This window comes from Sturnira hondurensis, unplaced genomic scaffold (genome assembly GCF_014824575.4).
Source record: "Sturnira hondurensis isolate 20B ecotype Veracruz unplaced genomic scaffold, ASM1482457v3 Scaffold0020119, whole genome shotgun sequence".
Lineage (NCBI taxonomy): Eukaryota > Metazoa > Chordata > Mammalia > Chiroptera > Phyllostomidae > Sturnira > Sturnira hondurensis.
This window is the reverse complement of record NW_028092750.1, coordinates 1,153,183-1,172,137: the sequence shown is the minus strand read 5'-3', so window position 1 is coordinate 1,172,137 and position 18,955 is coordinate 1,153,183. Positions and strand designations below refer to the sequence as shown.

At 53.6% G+C, this 18,955-nt stretch overlaps 1 protein-coding gene across 2 annotated transcripts in view; it reads right to left on the bottom strand.

The window, feature by feature from the left end:
* LOXL2 (lysyl oxidase like 2) overlaps window positions 1-18,955 on the bottom strand; it is a 97,466-nt gene that overhangs the window by 21,483 nt on the left and 57,028 nt on the right. The window contains exons 4-7 of one of the 2 annotated variants that reach the window (XM_037028655.1): window positions 18,555-18,766; window positions 10,286-10,508; window positions 7,268-7,451; window positions 1,897-2,048 (exon numbers count right to left, since the gene is read on the bottom strand). In XM_037028655.1, coding sequence (XP_036884550.1) covers window positions 1,897-2,048; window positions 7,268-7,451; window positions 10,286-10,508; window positions 18,555-18,766 — 771 coding nt within the window. Of the gene's footprint in view, window positions 1-1,896; window positions 2,049-7,267; window positions 7,452-10,285; window positions 10,509-18,554; window positions 18,767-18,955 lie in introns of those variants that run through there. The other variant, XM_037028654.1, reaches the window with a different exon arrangement.

The following is an 18,955-nucleotide window of genomic DNA, read 5'->3' as shown; positions in this document are numbered from 1 at the left end:
AGGGCACAGGGAGAAATCTGACAGCCAAGGAGCGAGGCCTCAGGGGAAACCAACGCTGCCAGCACCTTGATCTTGAAGTTCCAGCCTCCAGAACGACGAGATGATAAATCTCTACTGTTTAAACCACCCAGCTCTGCGGTGTTTTGTTCTGCTAGCCCAGCATACTAACATTGATAAAACACGGAAGTCTCGATTCTTCTGCCCAGTGCCGTTGCCAGTACCTCTGGGGCCCCAAGCCCAGGCCCACGGAAGCCTGACTGTCTGCTCTGGTGAGGATTGGTGCAGGGATTTCCTCCAGAGGTGACTTGCCAGGGGACAAACCAGCAGATTCAGGGCAATACTCTCCCATGCTCCACAGCTGAGAGCAGGGGCCCTCCGAGAAATGGGTTCAGGGAGAGGGTGAGGGCTGTTTGTGCTGGGAGTTCGGTGCCTCTGCTGGCCTCGCTGGGCCTGGCTCAGCAGTTCCCACCATAACACAGATCTGTCATTTTGGTCGAAAACCCCACTCCACCCAAGTCCAATCTGCCTGAAGTGAACGGTGCCACAACACGCCAGCTCAGAGAACGGTGGCTTTTACAGCTTTGTTATACCTACTAGATGCTACTGGGTAATCACAGATGCCAGACTTCCTGCTGCTGTGGAGCTGTGGCCCACACGCCTGCTCACCCACAGCCCCGCTCACCCACACGCCTGCTCGCCCACACGCCTGCTCGCCCACACGCCTGCTCGCCCACACGCCTGCTCACCCACAGCCATGCTCGCCCACACGCCTGCTCGCCCACAGCCATGCTCACCCACACGCCTGCTCACCCACAGCCCTGCTCACCCACAGCCCTGCTCACCCACAGCCCTGCTCACCCACACGCCTGCTCACCCACACGCCTGCTCACCCAACGCCTGCTCACCCACACGCCTGCTCACCCACACACCTGCTCACCCACAGCCCTGCTCACCCACAGCCCTGCTCACCCATGAGCAAATGCATGATTTGGCCAAGTATTATTGGGTTCACATTTTTGGCCTTGGGGCAACGAGTTGCCCATGATGTATTGTGGTTAACCATCCAGTAGTGCTTTTGGCATACTGGTGACAAAGTCGAGAATCACTGTCCAAGCAGGACCCCAGCTAGGGAACCATCCTGCACTCTGATGTGTCTGTATTTGCTCGTCTTTAAAATAAGCACTCAAGAAGCTCTTCCACCGTGCCACTCACCAAATGATGCACAGACCTGACCACACTCATGGCATAATAAAGAACATTAAATAAGATGTACTGGGCCTTGTGGTAAGATCGGACAGACCTCCCAGCAAAGAGGGAGTCATCTGTTGGCTACTCTCATGGGCAAGGTCATCCAAGCTAGGAGACACCGCGTAGGTTTTTCGAGACCCCCATCTCAGTATGAGAAGGTGTGTCTCTGGTGTAATGCTATTAAGTTTCCCCTTTCTCTCTCTCTGATTACCAAAATGCAGTCTTCCGTCCCCAAAGACTGTCTGCATTGTGCTCGCACCTGTGTGATTTGCAGGCCTGCTATCACTGTGGTCCCTCTGGGTCCTTGGAAGGGCCCACGCCAAGGGCATCCCTCACAGAAAGAACTGAAATGCAACCCCACCACACATCCCGCCGAGTGCAGGATGTGACACACAGGGGACGCACATCTGCCACCAAGGACAGCAGCGCTTATATGGATGTTTCCTCATTTGGCACACGCACAAAGTGCTTGGTGGCCCTGTCATTAACGGTGATGACAGCAGAGACTGAGTCCCTCCTGGGTTCATCACCAGAGCCCCCTAATACCACCCACTAGAAACCTTGAGAGTGAGGCCACTTGGTCTCTACTCTCTGGGGCCTCAATGGCCTGAAGGTGACACAGTCCCTCTGTGTGGTCCGTCTCTTCACCTTCTTCTGGAAGCCCATGGCGGGGATGTTGCACCTCACTCCGGCGTCTTCCTCGTGGTTGCAGCCCTGTGACTCAGCATTGAACTTGCAGTCTATGATGGACTTCTCGTTCCCGGCACACTCGAGCTCGCTGAGATGGATGGGGCCTATCCCTGGGGAAGAAAACAAATGTGGGCAACGAAGGCTTCCAAAGGAAAGTTTCTGGAACTGGCAAGAAAATCCCAGGTAATAAGAACATGCCGCTCCCATCCTCAAAACTCTCCCAAGTGCCTCCCACAGTCAGCTCAATGGCCCCGCCTTTCCTCCCCGGAGAGAACGGCCCCTGGTCTCAGAATCCACTTCTCCCACAAGGGCTGCTGAGGGTTGGACCAACTTGTGTGACCTTGGCCTACTTGCTCAGTCTCCTGAATATTGTTTTCTCCCCTCAATGAAGGAGATGGACTAGAAGACACCCAGGTTTCCTCCCCAACTTTCACCTTCCAGGCTTTTATGAATCAGAAAAGGGTGGCTGCCCCCATCTAGTCAGGGTGGGTCCCTTTAGGGAACTGAGGGAATGCTCAAACTGGATGACCTGAAGAAACGTAGAAGAGATTTTTAACACAAAGATATGAACAGAGTGTGGGGAAATCACACAATCATAAAGGGCAGTCCTGAACTCAGGGGCTAATAGCCCGGGGCCACTGGGAGCAGCCCTGGGCCTGCAGGTGAGTGGAGGGTGGCGACATCCAAGAGCAGTGTGGAAAGGCACCTGATGGGAGCTGTCACCCTCGGTGAGGGACACGGTGGCCTTCAGGGACCTTCTAAGAAATACCTGGCCTCTCTCTGCTGCACCCCTCCAATCTGCTGCCAGGGCTCCCTGTGGGCCACACCCAAGTGTGCCCCCCAGTTTTATGGGCACGTGTGGACAGCGGAGCTGGGAGCGCAGATGAAAGAATCAGCAAATGACCAGCAGCGACCATGCAGGAATAAGCAAGAGACTGGAATACACGACAGCCCAAGGGATTTTTTAATGCAAATCAGATCATGTCCTTTCTCGTCTGAAGTCCCTGCAATGGCTTCTCACGGTCCTTCAGGGCAAAACTCTCAGTCCCCGGGTGGCCAGCAGGCCCTGCGGGTCTGACCTCCACTTGGCCTCCTGCCAGCTCCTCACCCTCGGCCACGTCGTCTTTTTCAGCTGCTCCACGGAGCCACATGCTTCCCTCCACATGGACCCCCTGCCTGGACTGACTTCCTCCCAGTCCTCACCAGCTAACTCCTGCCCACGTTTTGGGTGCCCAGCTTCAATGCCATGTCCACGGAAAGCCTTCCTGACCTCATCCAAGCTGGGTCTTCTCGGGCAGCCTCCCACTGAGCACTGCTTCACGTTCAGTGTCTGCCTGCCTCCCCACTCGGGTAAGCCCCCTGAGGGCTGGCATCGTGTCTGCGTTCCCTTTGTCTCCCCAGCCAGACCTCGGCAAACAGAGAGCGTGGCAAATATTGTCCGAATGGATGGGTAGACTGCACTGAGAAGCTGGTGTATGTCAGCCCTGGGCCAGGTGTCGGGACTCATATGAAGAAGGCACGCCCTGCCACAAAGAATCCATAGGCAGTTCGTGGGCGAGGCAGACAGGTACGCACAGACTTGTAATATGATGTGCTCAAAGGTGGAGGTGACTGCCTCTGTTTTCAACCTGAAGGGAGGGCCCCTGGCTCTGTCACAGGGTTCTGGAGACACCAGTATCTAGGCTCACTGAGGCCAAAAATTAAATTCTAAGAGCCACCCATGGTGGAAGGTAGGAGCCAAGTTCCAGTTCCTTGGAAATTCATAAACGATGGAGCTTCTAGTTCCTTGGAATTTTACAAAATTAATAAAAGCACATGGCTGACTACGGCTGGTTGTGTCCAAAGGCTGGAGAAGCAGAGACACAGTACAGATCCCAAACAGGGCAAGCAGAGGCCACAGCTCGTGAATTAAGGTGAACATAGAAATGGGCAGCAACTGTGGACTCCACTTAGATCAGACAGAACCTGTTGGGTGACTGTGAGGATGAGGATGATGACGGTGGTGCTGATGAGGATATATAATATTTATTGGGCTTCCCTGGAGTGTGCATATTCCTGGGACGGAGGGGCAGGGCACAGAGATGGGAAAACCAGTGTTTGCTACCCTCTTTTCCACACCGCCCCAGGCTGGACAGGACTGGGGGCGTCGGTGGAGGGCCCTGGCCTGCGTGTCCAGCTGCAGCATACCCAGTGGGCTCTGCAGGCTCCTGGCCACTTTTGTTGACTTGGGTTTGATGTGCATTCTGACCCCAAGCATTCCCTTCCTCCTGGGTTCTGACTGGACCTTGCATTGCTCCCCAGCTCCACCTTGGTCCTGCTCTTCCTCCTCGTACAAGCTCTGGCCCCAGATGACCAGCAGTCTGGGGCAGGAGAAGAGTGCTGGGGCAAAGCCACGCCCCACCTCTTGGAACAAGGTATGGACTCTGGACCCACAATCAATCCTGCAGGTTAGAATCAGAGTTTTAAGAGCCAGAAGAATAGAACAGGACACAGCAGAGTGCCTTGCGTGTTGCAGAGATAGGCATTGCCTCACACGGTTTTATTTCAGCCGCACCTGTGTGCACGCGCCGTCACATGCACCTCTCCCTGGGGGTTGCAAGCCAAAGGGGTGAAAGCCAGTTCTCTAGAGCAGTGACTTCCAACCCCTGCCATCTCACGGCGCACATAAGCTAATTCCCGAAGCTCTGCAGCACACCAGAAAATATATTTTGGCTGATCTGTCAAAAAATCAGTATTGTTTTGATTCATTCGCACCAGACAGCTGTGATTGTATTGGCTGTTGTCATTTTTTTAATTTGACAGTCTAAGGGAAAAGAGGTCCGTGCCCCTGACTAAACAGTCAGGTGTCGCATGTGTTAAAACGTCTGGTGGCACACCAGGTGCGAATGGCTGCTCTAGCACTTCCCTGCCCGACACAGCAGCCCCGGGCACACTGCACACATGCAATGTGGCCAGTCCAGACCGAGACGTGCTGTGAGTGTAGACAGCATCCTGGGTTCCAAGGAGTTAGTGCACAACGTGTCAACTATCTCATTAACTGCATTTATATTGATTTCATGTTGAAATCAAGATATTTCGTATCTACTGGGTAAAGAAAATATATCATTAAAATTAATTTCACTTCTTCCTCTCTCTCTTTCTTTCTTACTATGTACCTACTCAAAAAATTTAAAATTATGTCTAGAAAATTTAATACTGTGCATGTGGCTTGCATGGCCTTTCTGTTGGACAGCGCAAGTCTGGACACTACCAAGTGTTCACTTGGCTGACCTTGCTTATGCAACTGCAACCCATCCATTCGTTTATTCATTCACTCTTCATAAAATGAATGTTCCTGGAGCCCCACGAGCTGGGCACAGACTCAGCACTAAAGACACAGAGATAAAAGACAGGCCCTTCTGACGCAGCTGGGTCAGGGGGCTGGTGGGTGCATAGGCAGACGGTTGTGATGCCAGTGAGCGCGGGGCCTTGCGGCACAAAGCGCAGAGCTGGACTCTGACACAGCTTCACTGCTGGGGGGAAGGTTCAGAGAATCACAAGAGGCTGCAGCCAGACAGAACCTCCAATATCATGAATCCGGTCAAGATCCTGCGGCCCAGAAGGTCACTCAAAGTCACCGTGCAAATAGCTACAGGGCTGGGGCTGGGGCAGGGACCCAGATGTCCTGACTCTCGGTGATCGCCCTTTTGCTGCCCTTGCTTGTGTGTGGTCACTTGGTCCACCAGCCAGAGCCAGGACTGAGGGACAGACCCCATCTGCTCTGTGACTTGACATTGAAGTGGACTTTTCTCTTCCCGTCCACCAGAGTTGAGTCCGCCCTGTGCAACAGCAGACAGTAAATCATCCAACGGTTCTTTCAAGGACATCTCTCTCCCAGAGTTCCGCAGGCCCCGGGGACCTGGCAGCTGCTGGGCAGGGAAGTAATTAGGTCTAAGAGCACAAAGCCAGGGGACAGGGGATGTTTATGCCACCCAGAGCTTGTTTATTCCTCGGAATGAGCTGTCCTGTCCGCCGAGGGAGAGCACGAACCATCACGCCAGCCAATCAGGAACATGAACTGTAGGAATGTTCGACGTCTGAGGGAAGCGCGAATTGCTCGCCATGACCGGGGGGGAGGACTGTCAGGCTGCCAAGGGGCACGCTGTGACATTAAAGTCCACCCTAGACCCCAAACTTCTGTGCACACCCAGGAGGTTTGCGGGGTTGGAGAGTGAAGGTAGAGAGGTGTTTGTTCTGGGTGTGAGCCAGACTGGGTGCGAAGGGGAGAGAGTCAGTCAGAAGACTGGGGTTTCAGCCTTTCTCTGCCATCACTGTGGGGATGACCTCAGGCTTGTTGTCAAATCCCTCATCTTTTAGACCAGACGGCCAGGGACTCTCTCTCCAGCCCACAGGGCTATTATCTCCTCTGGGCTGTGATCTATGACCTCAGCACATTCCTTTCTGTGGGGCAACGGCCCCGTGTCTGACAGAATGGAAACACCTCTGCCTGCCGGATAGGACACCGCACAACCCACCCGCAGCTCTTTCCTTCCTCCGCCCCCCTCCCCACCATGGCAGCCCTGGACCACCGCGGCCTCCCTGCTGGTCAACACTGAGGGGCGGTTTCCGCTGCTCGGCCCTCAGTTCTCCAGGAGCGGGCTGGGCACTCACAGGGCTGCAGTTTGTCTGGGGTGAAGAGCCTCCTCCTGAAGGCCCAGGGCTTTCGTGGGTCAGTGGTCCCCTGGCTCGGCGGGAGGGGACGCTGTTGTCATGTCACGTTCACCACATTGCTCTCAACACAGGGACCCACTTGAAAGTGTCCTATATTTGGTTCTTTGCTCAAGGGGAAGATTTTTTCAAGACATTTAATCAGAACCAGGCCCCTTCTCCTGAGCATTTCATGACTAGCTGGAGAAGGCCACCGTGTTCCTAATCTCTGGTGGCAGGGAGAGGATGTTTGTGGGGCGGCACCAGAGGGGAAAAGTTTGAGCACATGGAAATTCCTTTGCACCCAGGGTGGTCCACAGCCTGAGGAGCTCTCCTGGGGCGCCTTCCTGAGAGATCCAGTTTCTCAGTGAGGCAGCTGGGAGACCCCCATTGAAGTGTTCACTGGATGCTAATATGTTGTCTCATCTTGGTAATTTACTCCCTTATTTGGGCCTCAGTTTCCAGATCTGGGAAATGGGGACGCAGTATTCCCCAAGGCCCTTCCAGCTCCAACTGCAGAGGCCTGAGGTTCTCTAAGGGGAACACCTGCTGGAGGTGGGAGGAGAAGCAGGAAGAGCAGGGAGAGCCCCAGGCCAGCCAGATCCCACGAAGACGGGCCATGGGATGTCTTCCCACTCCTTACCTTGCCCCAGCCGGGAGCCAGTGAGGGCCTCTTTGGCACTCCCAAAGCCCAGCTCTCTGCAGACCACGCTGGCAGACACGAGGTCCCACTTGTCATCACAGATGGTACCCCATTCACCGTTCTTGAGCACCTCCACACGGCCCTCTCCGAGGTTGGCGCCGCCTCTCAGCCGCACCAGGGGCTGCTGAAGAGACACATGGTTCTGCTGAGTGTAGGCACAGAGGCACGATCAGCGGGCAGCCATGGCCCACTATCCTCCCTCCCCAACCGCCCCCACTCCGAGCCAGGGCCCCCAGGCCAGGAGCTAGAACTGTACTAGACACGCATGTGTATTCGTGCATGTGTCAGGGGACTCTGCTTCATCAGCTCGGCCCCCCAACCCATGCCTGGCTCAAAGACCTTACCACCAGCCCTTCCCTCCATCCCCTCATCCAGAGCCTCGGGCTTTAGAGCTACAGAAAGAAGCTCCCAACCCCGAAAGTCGGCAGAGCCCAGCGGGACCGTCATTCTCCCTGGCTTATTGCAGCACTGTAACACCAGGGCTCCTGCCCGGCCACCCCTCTGCTCCCATCACCCCTGACTCTACTCCAAGTCCAAACTGGCCCCAGTCTTCAGAAGATGCAGACGGAGTCAGCAGTTCCCGTTAAAACATTCTAACTGCTCATGGACCGTCTGGAAGCCTTATCTCCTATGGGTTCTACTCCACTGCACAGCATGAGACCCGCTCTCCACCCGCGGCACTGGATCACACGGTCTTGATGGGACCCAGGTCACTGGACTCCATCTGCCCACATGCCCTGGTCTGCATCAGTTTGGTGCATGTTGGGGCAGGGGACTTCAAAGCCTTCGAGGCTCTGAGTTACTGCTGATTGTCATTTAATCCAACACAGAGGGATGAAGGGGTGACTGTGCAGCCATTCAGTGTGCATTGCATCAGACCAGTCACTGTCCTACACTGGCCTGTATAGTCCTCAGCCCAGGACGCCCTTTACCCTACCCCCACCCCCACCGATGGTCCCGCCAAAGCAGGCCTGGTTGGAGGCGGTGTCTTTAAACATTCATCGGTATCAGCCACCTTGAGGGCTGTGGATCAAACGGGACCCAACGGGACCCTGTGTCTCCGTCCTCTGCTGAGGCTCCCCCTCAGCCACACCTCTCTCCCCCACCAACTGTGGCAGCACCCAGTTTTACTGATCACAGGGAGTCCTCTGACCCTGGCACTAGCGGGAGAAGAAAAAAGAAAACAGGGGTGGGTGCAGAAGGCCCACTGGTTTCAAGAGTCCTGCTTCTAGCTTTACAAAACAAGTAAAACTGCCGGCCCCACCCATTTCCCTCCCCCACCTCCCTACCCAAGCGGTCTAGCCAGATGCCCGAGCCCCTCCCCATGGAGTGGAGTGTCCAAGAACCCCTCCGGCAGCCTGCAGCGGCCAGGCAGAGTCAGTGAGGGAAAATATGATGTCAGGCTCCCCTGCGTTTTTCCTTTTCTAATTGGCGTGGTATGAGCTTGATTCCTTTGCTTTAAACCGCACAGTAAGAGGGGTTTCCAAACAGTAGGGCCTGGGATCTGGGTGACGAGGCACTGCAAACAGTTCCCACACCCCCTGCTCCACGGTGGGGCTGGCTGGGCTACAGCAGCCACGTCACTCCTGGCCTTTAAGGCCTCCTCTTTTGTCCAAATACACCACCCCAGTCTGGGAGGGACCCCCAGTGTGGTTTATCTGTCTCCTGTCCTGGTTTGACGGATGAGTGTTGTTGACCTCTTTCCAAAAGCAGGTCATTGATGATGGCCATGGGGAGTGCAGGGGAGAGGCCATGGGGAGTGCAGAGGGGAAAGGCTGGAGGGTAGGCGAGGAGAGGAAAGGAGACAGAAGGGCGCTGCCTCCACTGACAAAACCTTCCAGGCTTGGGGATGGTCTGCCACTCCTCCCCAGCCGCCGCCACCGAGGCTTTTCCCCCTCCGCTTACCTTGCCAGGCTCAGAGCTGACTTGGAGCTCACCCCTGCCAGCTGGCTGATCCCGAGGTCCCGGGGTTTTATCTGGCACAGGGAATCGTTCCCTAAGAAATGCTCAACTCTCTTTCCTACCCCTCCCTCTCGTTACCCATGTGCTATTTGCCACCCACTATTCCCACCTACTGGCCTCATGTTAGCAGTTTCCAGGGCATGCAAACCCCAGAGACCCTTCGGTGGACACATGAAAAACAAAGAGCAGGAAAGCGGAAAGCTTCTTCCTGGTTTTCAGGAGCAGCAGAACGCTGCCGTCCGAGACGCGCAAGCCCGCCCTGGCTGGGCTGGTTGCCTGTGCTGGGAAATCAGCCTGCTGAAATGGGGCGTTCATTTGCACGAGCAGATGTGCACCGACATCTCCGGAGTACACGCATGCCTGTGCACACACATGCACGTCCATGCACACACACACAGGTGCTGGTGCCCATACATATAACATGACTCGTGGGAACAGATGACATGGTAATAGCAGCTTTCCATTTTTTATTTTTATGAAAGCTATTTAAAATGTTAATCCTTTCTGCTATGGAATAAACCAAAACAAGCTTGCAAACCTTTGCAGCTGAGCTCATGTACTTTTAAGAGTTGTATTGCATTTCCAAAAGCTCTAGGGCACTCCGTCCTCTAGGAATTGTGCAGAAGCATAAGGTGTCCCCCGCCCCCCCACCCCCGCTGTTCCAATCCAGCAGACAGTAAACGCCGACACTGAAGAGCTCTCCTCTCCTACAGGGGTATCTGTCCCTCACAGAGAGGACCCCAGTCTCAGCGTGGAGCAGTGATGGTGGAAGGGGGTGCTATGATTTGGGGCAGGGGGCCAGCTGCCTGTCACACTCTAGAGGTAGCATCTATTTGTGAGACTGGCCCTGACAGGCGCCATGCACTTTCCTGTCCTCTAGAAAATCGGTCTGATTGGGGGCCAGCTCCCCTCATTTTCCTGGGGGCCTTGTCTGTTCCCTTAGCTGCTACCACCCAACCCAGGGGCCCAGTGGCCAGACTCCTGCCCTGTCCTTACCTCTGGCTTGTAGGCTTTCCGGAACCTTGAAGGTCCATCCAGGCTGAAGACCTGGCCAGGCACGCAGCTCACCACCACAGGCAGCCCGTTCTCGCAGGTGATGTTCTTCACGGGGTCCCGCGTCACCTGCGTGCCCAGCTTGCAGCTGGAGATGTGGGCCTCCGAGCCTGTGCAGTCCATGGAGAACCGCCAGTAGCGCTGCTTTTTCCGCGCGGCGAACATCCTGCAGAGGACAGGAGGGACAGGTGACCTGCGTGTCCTGGAACCTGCCCCTCACTCCTCTGACAGCGAGGCTCCAGGGCATGGCTGCAGGAGCCAGGCGGCACAGCCTATGCACCTGGAGCCCCTCGGGACTCGTGGCCTCCTGCCCCCAGGCAGCTTACATCCTAGGAGACGGGACTAACTCAGTGTGGTGAGATAATACTAAGGCCCATTGATACAAAATGCAAAAAGGGATCTGAAAGGGACGGGACCCCTGGTCCCAGGAAACCCCTTAGCACTGGCTGGGCAAACCACAGTGGGGGGTCACCCAGACCCTTCAGAAAACGTCTGTTGCTGTCACCTGCCTTTATTTCCCTCTGTCAACAAGCAGTACTGCTGCGTTGTTAAATTCTCTCCTGAGGATACGCAGGGTCGCCAGGGATGCAAACGCGAAGAGAACAATCTAAAGGGACCCCTCTGCTGAATTAAAGAATCATTTGCTTGGTAAGAAAAAATCCCAAGGTGGCGAAGCTCAGCTACTGCCCTGGGAAAATCTTCGCCCGGCAGGAGTCAGCGAGGCTGCTTCTGTCCCCACACCGTGTCCTCGGGACGCTCCTGCCCTGTGTCACCACCCTTTCTATGAGAGGCAGAGTGTGAGCCAAAGGATTGAGGTGAGCCAAAGTTTTTTCTAAAACAACGATCAATCAACGAGTACTGAGCTGGTTAACAGAAAGGTTACTGTGCCTCAGTTTCCCCATTTCCAAGGTAAAAGCAGCATCAGGATCTACTCAATAGGATTGCTGGGAAAGTCAAATGAGTCACTACCCGTGGAGCACGGAGTGCTGTGTCCAGCACACAAGAAGGGCTACGCCCATGTTTGTAAGATAAATAAATAAAACCGTACTGGGTAAAGGAGAAAAAGAAGATCTAAGATTAGGGTGGGATCCCTGTGGTGGCGGTGACAAAGGATGACTTTACAGAAGAGTAAGGTTTGAACTGAGCCTGAGCCTTGAATGACTGCAGAGGACACCTTGTCCTCTCATCCCAGGCTGTCCCAGCTCTTTGAGGTTTGTGTGCCTGCCCTAGCCTGGCAGGACCCCTGAGCTGCCAGAGGTAGCCAGGCAGCACTGTTGCTGGCTGCCCAGTTGGGGGCTCCCAGGGCCCTCTGGGCCCTGCAGGACACAGAAGCAAGGTCCTGACCCCACTGGCCCAGCAGACCTGTGAGTTCCTGCTTTGTTTGCAAGTGAATGGGATGTGAACACAGACACACCAACGTCTTTCCGTAACCCAGAATGAGACGTATAGTTCTAGTACAATTGTGGGCACAGTGACCCAGAATCTTTGGAAAGAGGCCTGTCCTGGAAAATGCTGGACCTGTGCTCACAGGGCTGCAGCCTGGAGTGAAGCACTATCAGGGGACTGAGGATAATTCTAGGAACCACTGCCCCTCCCCATGTGGATCCACAACCTCCAGGGTGTTCCCCATGACACCCACATCAGGGCAGAGGGCCTGCGGGGGCTACCAGCTGTGCAAGAATGCGTCAGCTCCCACTGGCTTGGAGAATCCTTCAGCCTTTAGCTTTCAGAGAACGGCGACTCTGCCAGGAGCAGAGTCCTGACCGCTGCTGCCCCTCAGCCCTGCCGTCCTCTTACATCACCTCATAGGAATCTCCCTGACCCCCACAGGCTTCTGTCTCGCAGAACCCCCCGCCCCCACCCTGCTTGGTGATCCACACCAGACAGGCCCCAGGGCCTGCAGACAAGGGCTGGGGTGGATGGGTGGGTGGCCCACTCCAGGCCTGGTGATTGGAGGGAGACCGGAGTTAGGGACGGCCATTGGCATGCATGGGGAGCCCGCTAGGGAAAGAGGTGTCCAGGCCTGAAGCTGTGCAGCAAGAAGAACACAGGGCTGGGCAGATTTCATGAAAAACAACAAGTCCTGCCGGCTCTCTCCCAGAGCCAAGGGGAGCCCTGCCTTTGCAGGAAGCCTGCCAGCTGCTGAGCACGTCTGCTCCAAGTATGCATTGTGGAAGCAGGTGTGGACGAGAAAGAGGCCACGTACTGAAGCTGACAAGCCAGGGGAGGCCTGCATGGTGGGCCCTACAAACTCAGAGACGTAAAAGTAGCCACATAGATGATCTGGAACTAGAACTTCCTAACTAAAAGCAGGTCATAGCGGGCAGTCATGTCCTAGGCTAGAATCTTCCTGAACAAAGGTCAGTTTTCCCCTTGACTGAGCTTGTCCACTGTCTTTTTGAATCTACAATAACCAACATTTGGAATGTCAGGGTCATTTCCTTTTTTCCCCAGATCCCTCAGGGTACCACCACCACAGCAGAGACCACAGATCCCCTGGTAATTGTTGTCAGTTTGGCTCAAATAAATCCATACAAATTCTTACAGGTTTGGATGTTTCTTAACATTGACATAGGGAGATTACACAGGATGGGGTCCGGGACCCGCTGTGAGACAGACGTGAGCCAAAACTCAGTGATCGTCTGGCCCCCCACAACCCCCTACTCAGACTGGGGGCCACGGTGACACGTGGGTCTCCAGTGTGTTTCAGCTCAGAGCCAGTGTCCAGGACAGCCCGAAGTTCCGACTGTTTCCACTCTCCCAATGCACAGTTTTCCTGGTAAAAGAGCCAAGGTCCTTCTGTGGAAGGCTGGGAGGAAGACAAACAGTGAGAACTCCAGGCAGTGAGTGCACCAGGGTCCGTCCTCAAGGGGACGCAGCTTCTCTTCACTCAGTGGGTTCTGGGTCTGAAAACCGGCTCCAGACTGGTCACTGACTGAGGGCTGTGACTCTCTGTTCTTATGATTCAAGTTAGACCTTTGTTCACTTGACCAAGAGCTTTTCTGCTCATAGAGAACAAGAAAGAAGTTAGTAGGCTTTCTGTCTACAGTCATCCCACACACACAAGGGGGACCCCCTCAAAAAATAAAATTATTTTCTGAAGGGCAGGCCTCTTGTGGTACAGGCTTGGCTAGGTGAGTATTCTAGGGACCCATATGTATCAGTGTACCAGGTGGTGTTACTGTGAGAGGCTGCGTTCGGCTTCAGTGAATTCTTTTTTAAGATTTTCCCAACGTATTTGCCCATTTCATGAAGAGTGGTTTACGAGTGTACCTGCCAACACTGTACTGAATGTTCAGCAGTTTGAGACCAAAAATGTGCCCCACCCTCCCTATTCACCTTATTTTACCCCGAGTGATCTTTCTTTTGTTGTTTCCCCAGATAAAAAATCCTCAAAGGGATGAAAGAAAAAAATGGCAGAAACACTAAAAGGCATCAAAATCACTGAGTGAAAAAACTGTTTTGAGCAGTGGAAAAAATGCCTCAATAGTTGTATTGCATCAAAGGAGAGTACTTTGCCCCAGCTGGTGTGGCTCAGTGGACTGAGTGCTGGCCTGTAAACCAAAAGGTCGCTGGTTCGATTCCAAGTCAGGCAGGGCACATGCCTGGGTTTCGGGCTGGGTCCCCAGTTGGAGGCGTGCGAGAGGCAACCGATCAATGTATTTCTTGCACATTGATGTTTCTCTCCCTCTCTTTCTCCCTCCCTTCCCCTCTCTCCCAATGTAAATAAATAAAATATTTTTAAAAAATGGAGAGTACTTTGAAGGTGACGGACGTTTAAACATGTAAGAATAAACACACAATTTTCCATCAATAAATCCGGGGTGTTTTGGGTGCCCCCGTAGGACTTTGCAGTCAGTGATGAGTGCAGATGTGGTGGTGGTGTGTTGCACAGCCGAAGTGCACAGCAGGCCATGCCATCGAGGTCGGGTACGTGTGCTCTATGAGGCTCACACCTAATGACATTTCTCAGAACGCGTGCCCATTGCTAAGCAGCACACGACTGTTGTATACTTCTCTCCTAGGAACAGCACGACCAGCCAACCAGCGCCGTGGGTCTGCGCATGTCGGTTATCCTGATTGCTGTGTGAGCCTGCTGTTCACGCCATCGCCATGCCCACCTCGCCTTTGGTGGCTCTGTGCTGCCATTTGGCCACTGCCACCTTGGGATCAATTACCCCCACAGCATTTCGGTGGCCCAGTTCAGTGACTGGGGTCCCCCTGTGAGGTACGGCGGCGTGAAGAGAGGTGCGGTCAGAGCCCTTCGAGGCCACGGGGGCTCCCCGCACAGAGCTACTCCTCAGGTCTGGAGAAGTGCGTGCCCTCCAGGCCCTCCTAGGGGAGGCAATAAGTCTCAAATGACAAATCCACTTTGCCAATGTGAGAAACATCCAAACCTGTCAGAAACGTTGTGAGTTTGTTGGAGCCAAACTGACGACAATTGCTGGGAAGCAAAATCTCAGGGGACTGAGAAAATGCTCTGGAAAACGGCAGTTTTGCATCTTATTTTATACATTATAATGGAGGGAGAAAGTGTAAGGGGGGTTACATGAAATCCACTGGTAATAGATTAGGGCGGCGGGAAAAAGCGGGGAAACTTCTGGAACTGGATAAAAAGTAAAATGATAAACACTTCTTTTTTTAAGTATGTTTTATTGATTATGCTATTACAGTTGTCCCAATGTTCCCCCGTGCCCCCTTTTCCCTGCTCCCCCCTTCTCTCCTGCAATCCCCCATTTTAGTTCATGTCCATGGGTCACACACATAATTTCTTTAGCTTCTCCATTGCCTATGCTATTCTTAACCTCCCCTTATTTTGTACGTACCATCTATGCTTCTTATTCCCTGTAGCTTTTCCCCCATTCTCCACCCTCCGCCTCCCCACTGACGACCCTCCATGTGACCTCCATTTCTGTGATTCTGTTCCTGTTCTAGTTGTTTGCGTAGTTTTTGTTTTTTAGGTTCAGTTGTTGATAGTTCTGAGTTTGTTGTCATTTTACTGTTCACATTTTTAAACTTCTTTTTCTTACATAAGTCCCTTTAACATTTCATATACTAAGGGCTTGATGACGATGCACTCCTTTAACTTTACCTTGTCTGGGAAGTGGTTTATCTGCTCTTTAATTCTAAGTGATAGTGTTGCAGAGTAATCTTGCATGTAGGTCCTTGTTTTTCATCCCTTTGTATAGTTCTTGCCAGACCCTTCTATCCTGCAAAGTTTCTTTTGAGAAATCAGTTGGTAGTCTTACGGGCACTCCTTCGTAGGTAACTCTCTGCTTTTTTCTTGATGCTTTTAAGATTCTCTCTTTATCTTTAACCTTTGGCATTTTAGTTATGATGTGTCTTGGTGTGAACCCCTTTGGACCCAACTTGTTTGGGACTCTGTGTGCTTCCTGGGCTTGCATGGTTATTTCCTTTGCCAAATTAGGAAAGTTTTTTTTTCATTATTTTTTCAATTAAGTTTTCAATTTCTTGTTCTTCCTTTTCTCCTTCTGGCACCCCTATGATTCGGATGTAGGCCCTTTTGGAGATATCCTGGAGTCTTCTCAAACTCCCCGTTTTTTTTAAATTCTTGTCTTCTTCATTTGGTCTCATTGAAAGTTTACTTCTTCCTTATGCTACAAATCATTGATTTTAATACAGGCTTCCCTCCCTTCGCCGTTGGTTTCCTGCGGATTTTTCTTTATTTCCCTCGGCAGAGCCTGCATTTCTTCCCCCACACTTTTGCCGTATTCAGTGGGATCTCTGAGCATTCTGACCACCTGTGTTTTCAACTCTGCATCACTTAGTTCTTTTTCTGGAGTTCCGTTCTGTTCCTTCATTTGGGCCATTATTTCTTTGTCTCCTGATTTTGGCAGCCTCCCTGTGTCTGTGTACCAGGTAGAGGCACTCTGATTCCATTTTGGTGCACCTGTTAAGTCAAATGGGGTGGAGCCTTGCGTATTCGCCAGGGTGGGGCAACTCTCTGTGTGTGGGGAAGGAGTCAGAGAGGGGACAATACCGCTGCTGGCTGATTTCTGGGGGCTTGCGTGGCCCTTGCCCTCTTTCCAGCCACTTCACCCACTTCCCATATGCAACTGGCACCCCTCTAGCTGCTGCCCTGGTTGTGGTTCCCAGGGTGGGTGAGTGTGTATATGTACTGGCAGTTTTTTCTCCCACCCCAGCCTCCATTGGGTTTATACCTAGAAGTTACGAGGCTTTATTTTTCCAGCATTGGAGCCCTGGGTTGCGTTGCGACACCTGGCCTGGGGCTGGGCTCACTCGCAGGTGTCTCCCCGATGTTTATCCACCACACGTGAGCGTGGGGCTGCCTGTTCCGCTGGGCCCCTTGCTGCTTCTCTGCCTCCCTGCCCCTTGCTCGCCGGCCGCACCAAGTCCTCTCTGCCCCCACTCCCCATCTCCATCCCTCCTACCCATCTGGATGAATATAGCTTCTTTAAATCCTTGGTTGTCACACTTCCATACAGTTCTGGGTGTTTTGTGATTATAATTTAGCTGTGTTCCTTCTTATGGTTGTGCAATGAGGTGAGGGGTGTCCGCCTACACCTCCATCTCGACAGAAGCTCCGACACACACTTCTTTTACATGGGTGAGTGCAGGATAGTTAATAGTCAACAGTCAACATGACAACAATAACAATGAAGGATCCAGAAAAAGGGAAATTACTTTGCTCTTGCAAAGGCATGTTTATCAGGTATATGTTATCCTAGATGCAAAGAGACAACAGACAGGCTCATTTAAGGTGAAGACTGGCTTTTATCAGGGAAGATCCCAACCTAGGACAGGACTGCCCGCCATACCCTGCTTTTAGTTGGAAGGTTTCCATTTCACACCATCCTCTGTGGTTACTTTAGGTCTCTGAGTTTGTAAAGCCACACGCAGGCCTCCCCTGAGCTTGTCAGGTTTCGTACGCGGTCCCTTTTCATCCACACCTGTAAGCTTCCAGTCTCCCTCGGCCTCAGGTGCCCCATCCCGCCCTGGACAGGGCTGATGGCAGCTCTCCCAGGCCCAGAGCAGCTGCCAGGCTGGGGCACTGTAGGGCAGCCAGACGGGAGTTTGTTGGGGTGACGGGTGGGTGGTTGCTTTTCTTGGCTCCAATGGTAGAAGCTGAGAAAGTTAAGGAATTGGCCAGCGGGCAGGTGTTCTTCAAAGTATTCAGAGGTTGGGAACCCCAGGGTAAACAGGAAGGTAAACAGGAAGGTCTGGGCCATGTCTGGGGGTGTCTGGGTGGGGATCACCACTGAGGTAACCCCTGGGGGGATAGGGAGCCTGCCCAGCTGAGAGCAGCACAGTCACCAGCACTCAGCCTCACGGTGGCTTAGGGACCTACCCCAAACAGGCAGGCCGAGCCCAAGGGCCTGCGGTCTGCCTCGACCCCAGGGACCTGGAGGGAGAGCTGGGGCTGCATCCCACGTGCCCTGGCTCCCTGGCTGAGAAGGAAGGGGCTGGGGGTCCCAACCGTGTAGGGGTGTGACCCCCACGGCAGCAGACCTGCGCTTGCTCCTTAGATCTGCCGCTTTCCTCTCTGACTCGTGTCCTCAGCTCCAAAATCAACCCCTAGTTCCTAACACTGTGAGGGCTGAATGACCAAGGGCAGAGCCTGGCACAGCGGAAGCACTCAGGACACAGGTTATCATTATTAAGAGGAGATAGGAAGGCCCCGCTACCAGCCAGTGCACCCCAGCCGCCAGCTTGTCGCTGCGTGCAGACCCTCCACTGAATACCCCTCTGGGCAAATGACTCTGAGACCCGTTATTATTCCCTCTGCCCGCCCTCCCCCTGCCACCCCGGAGGTATTATATTTGGAAATCATAACAAAATTATAAGATTTCATTGGGATTGGTGTAACTGACTGAATTTCTTAACAGTTTCTGTGAATTCCCAGTTTTTTCAGACTAATTGGTTACTGAGGGCAAGGAAACGTTTCTTCTTAAGTTGGCGCTGTCCTGGCTCTGCCCTCATCACTGAGCTGGCTGTCAGAGCTGGGAGGTGAGGTTTTACTTGCACGGCCCCTCTCCCACACCCTCCCCTCATTCTGCCTTGTCATCCTTGTGGGGTCTGTCTCCACAGGAGTGTGACTAATTTGGGGGCGAGGCCTGCCCATGACAGCCGGCCGGCAGGGGCCCTCTGCCCAGTGCCCACCACCAGAACTTGCTCTTCAGAAAGCCGGCTGCCCCAGCCCAGAAAAATGCGCCTCGTGCAGGCCTCTTACTTGTACACCTTGGTGTTGTATGTCTTCTCCCCAGGGAAGCCGAACATGCCGCAGACCACGTGGGAATTCTTGGCTGTCCAGTGCTTGTCACAGATCTGCTTCCAGGCCTTGCCCTCCTTCACCTCCACGTAGCCCTCCGTCACCGGGGTGCGCTTGCGGTAGGTGGAGAGGATGGGTCGGATCCGGATGTCCTCCACCTGGATATTCAGGTTCTGGGCGGGAGGAGGCACCGAAGGATACTGGTTACTTTCCTGTCTAGCCATGGAGAGGCAACTTTGCCAGACTGCCTCCATCCCCAGGCCCTGCAGGGGGCTACGGGCACCCCCAGGAGCACACAGCACAAGGACACCATTATAAAGCAGTGTGCACAGTGGGGAGTGTGACTGTGGGCACCCAGGAGA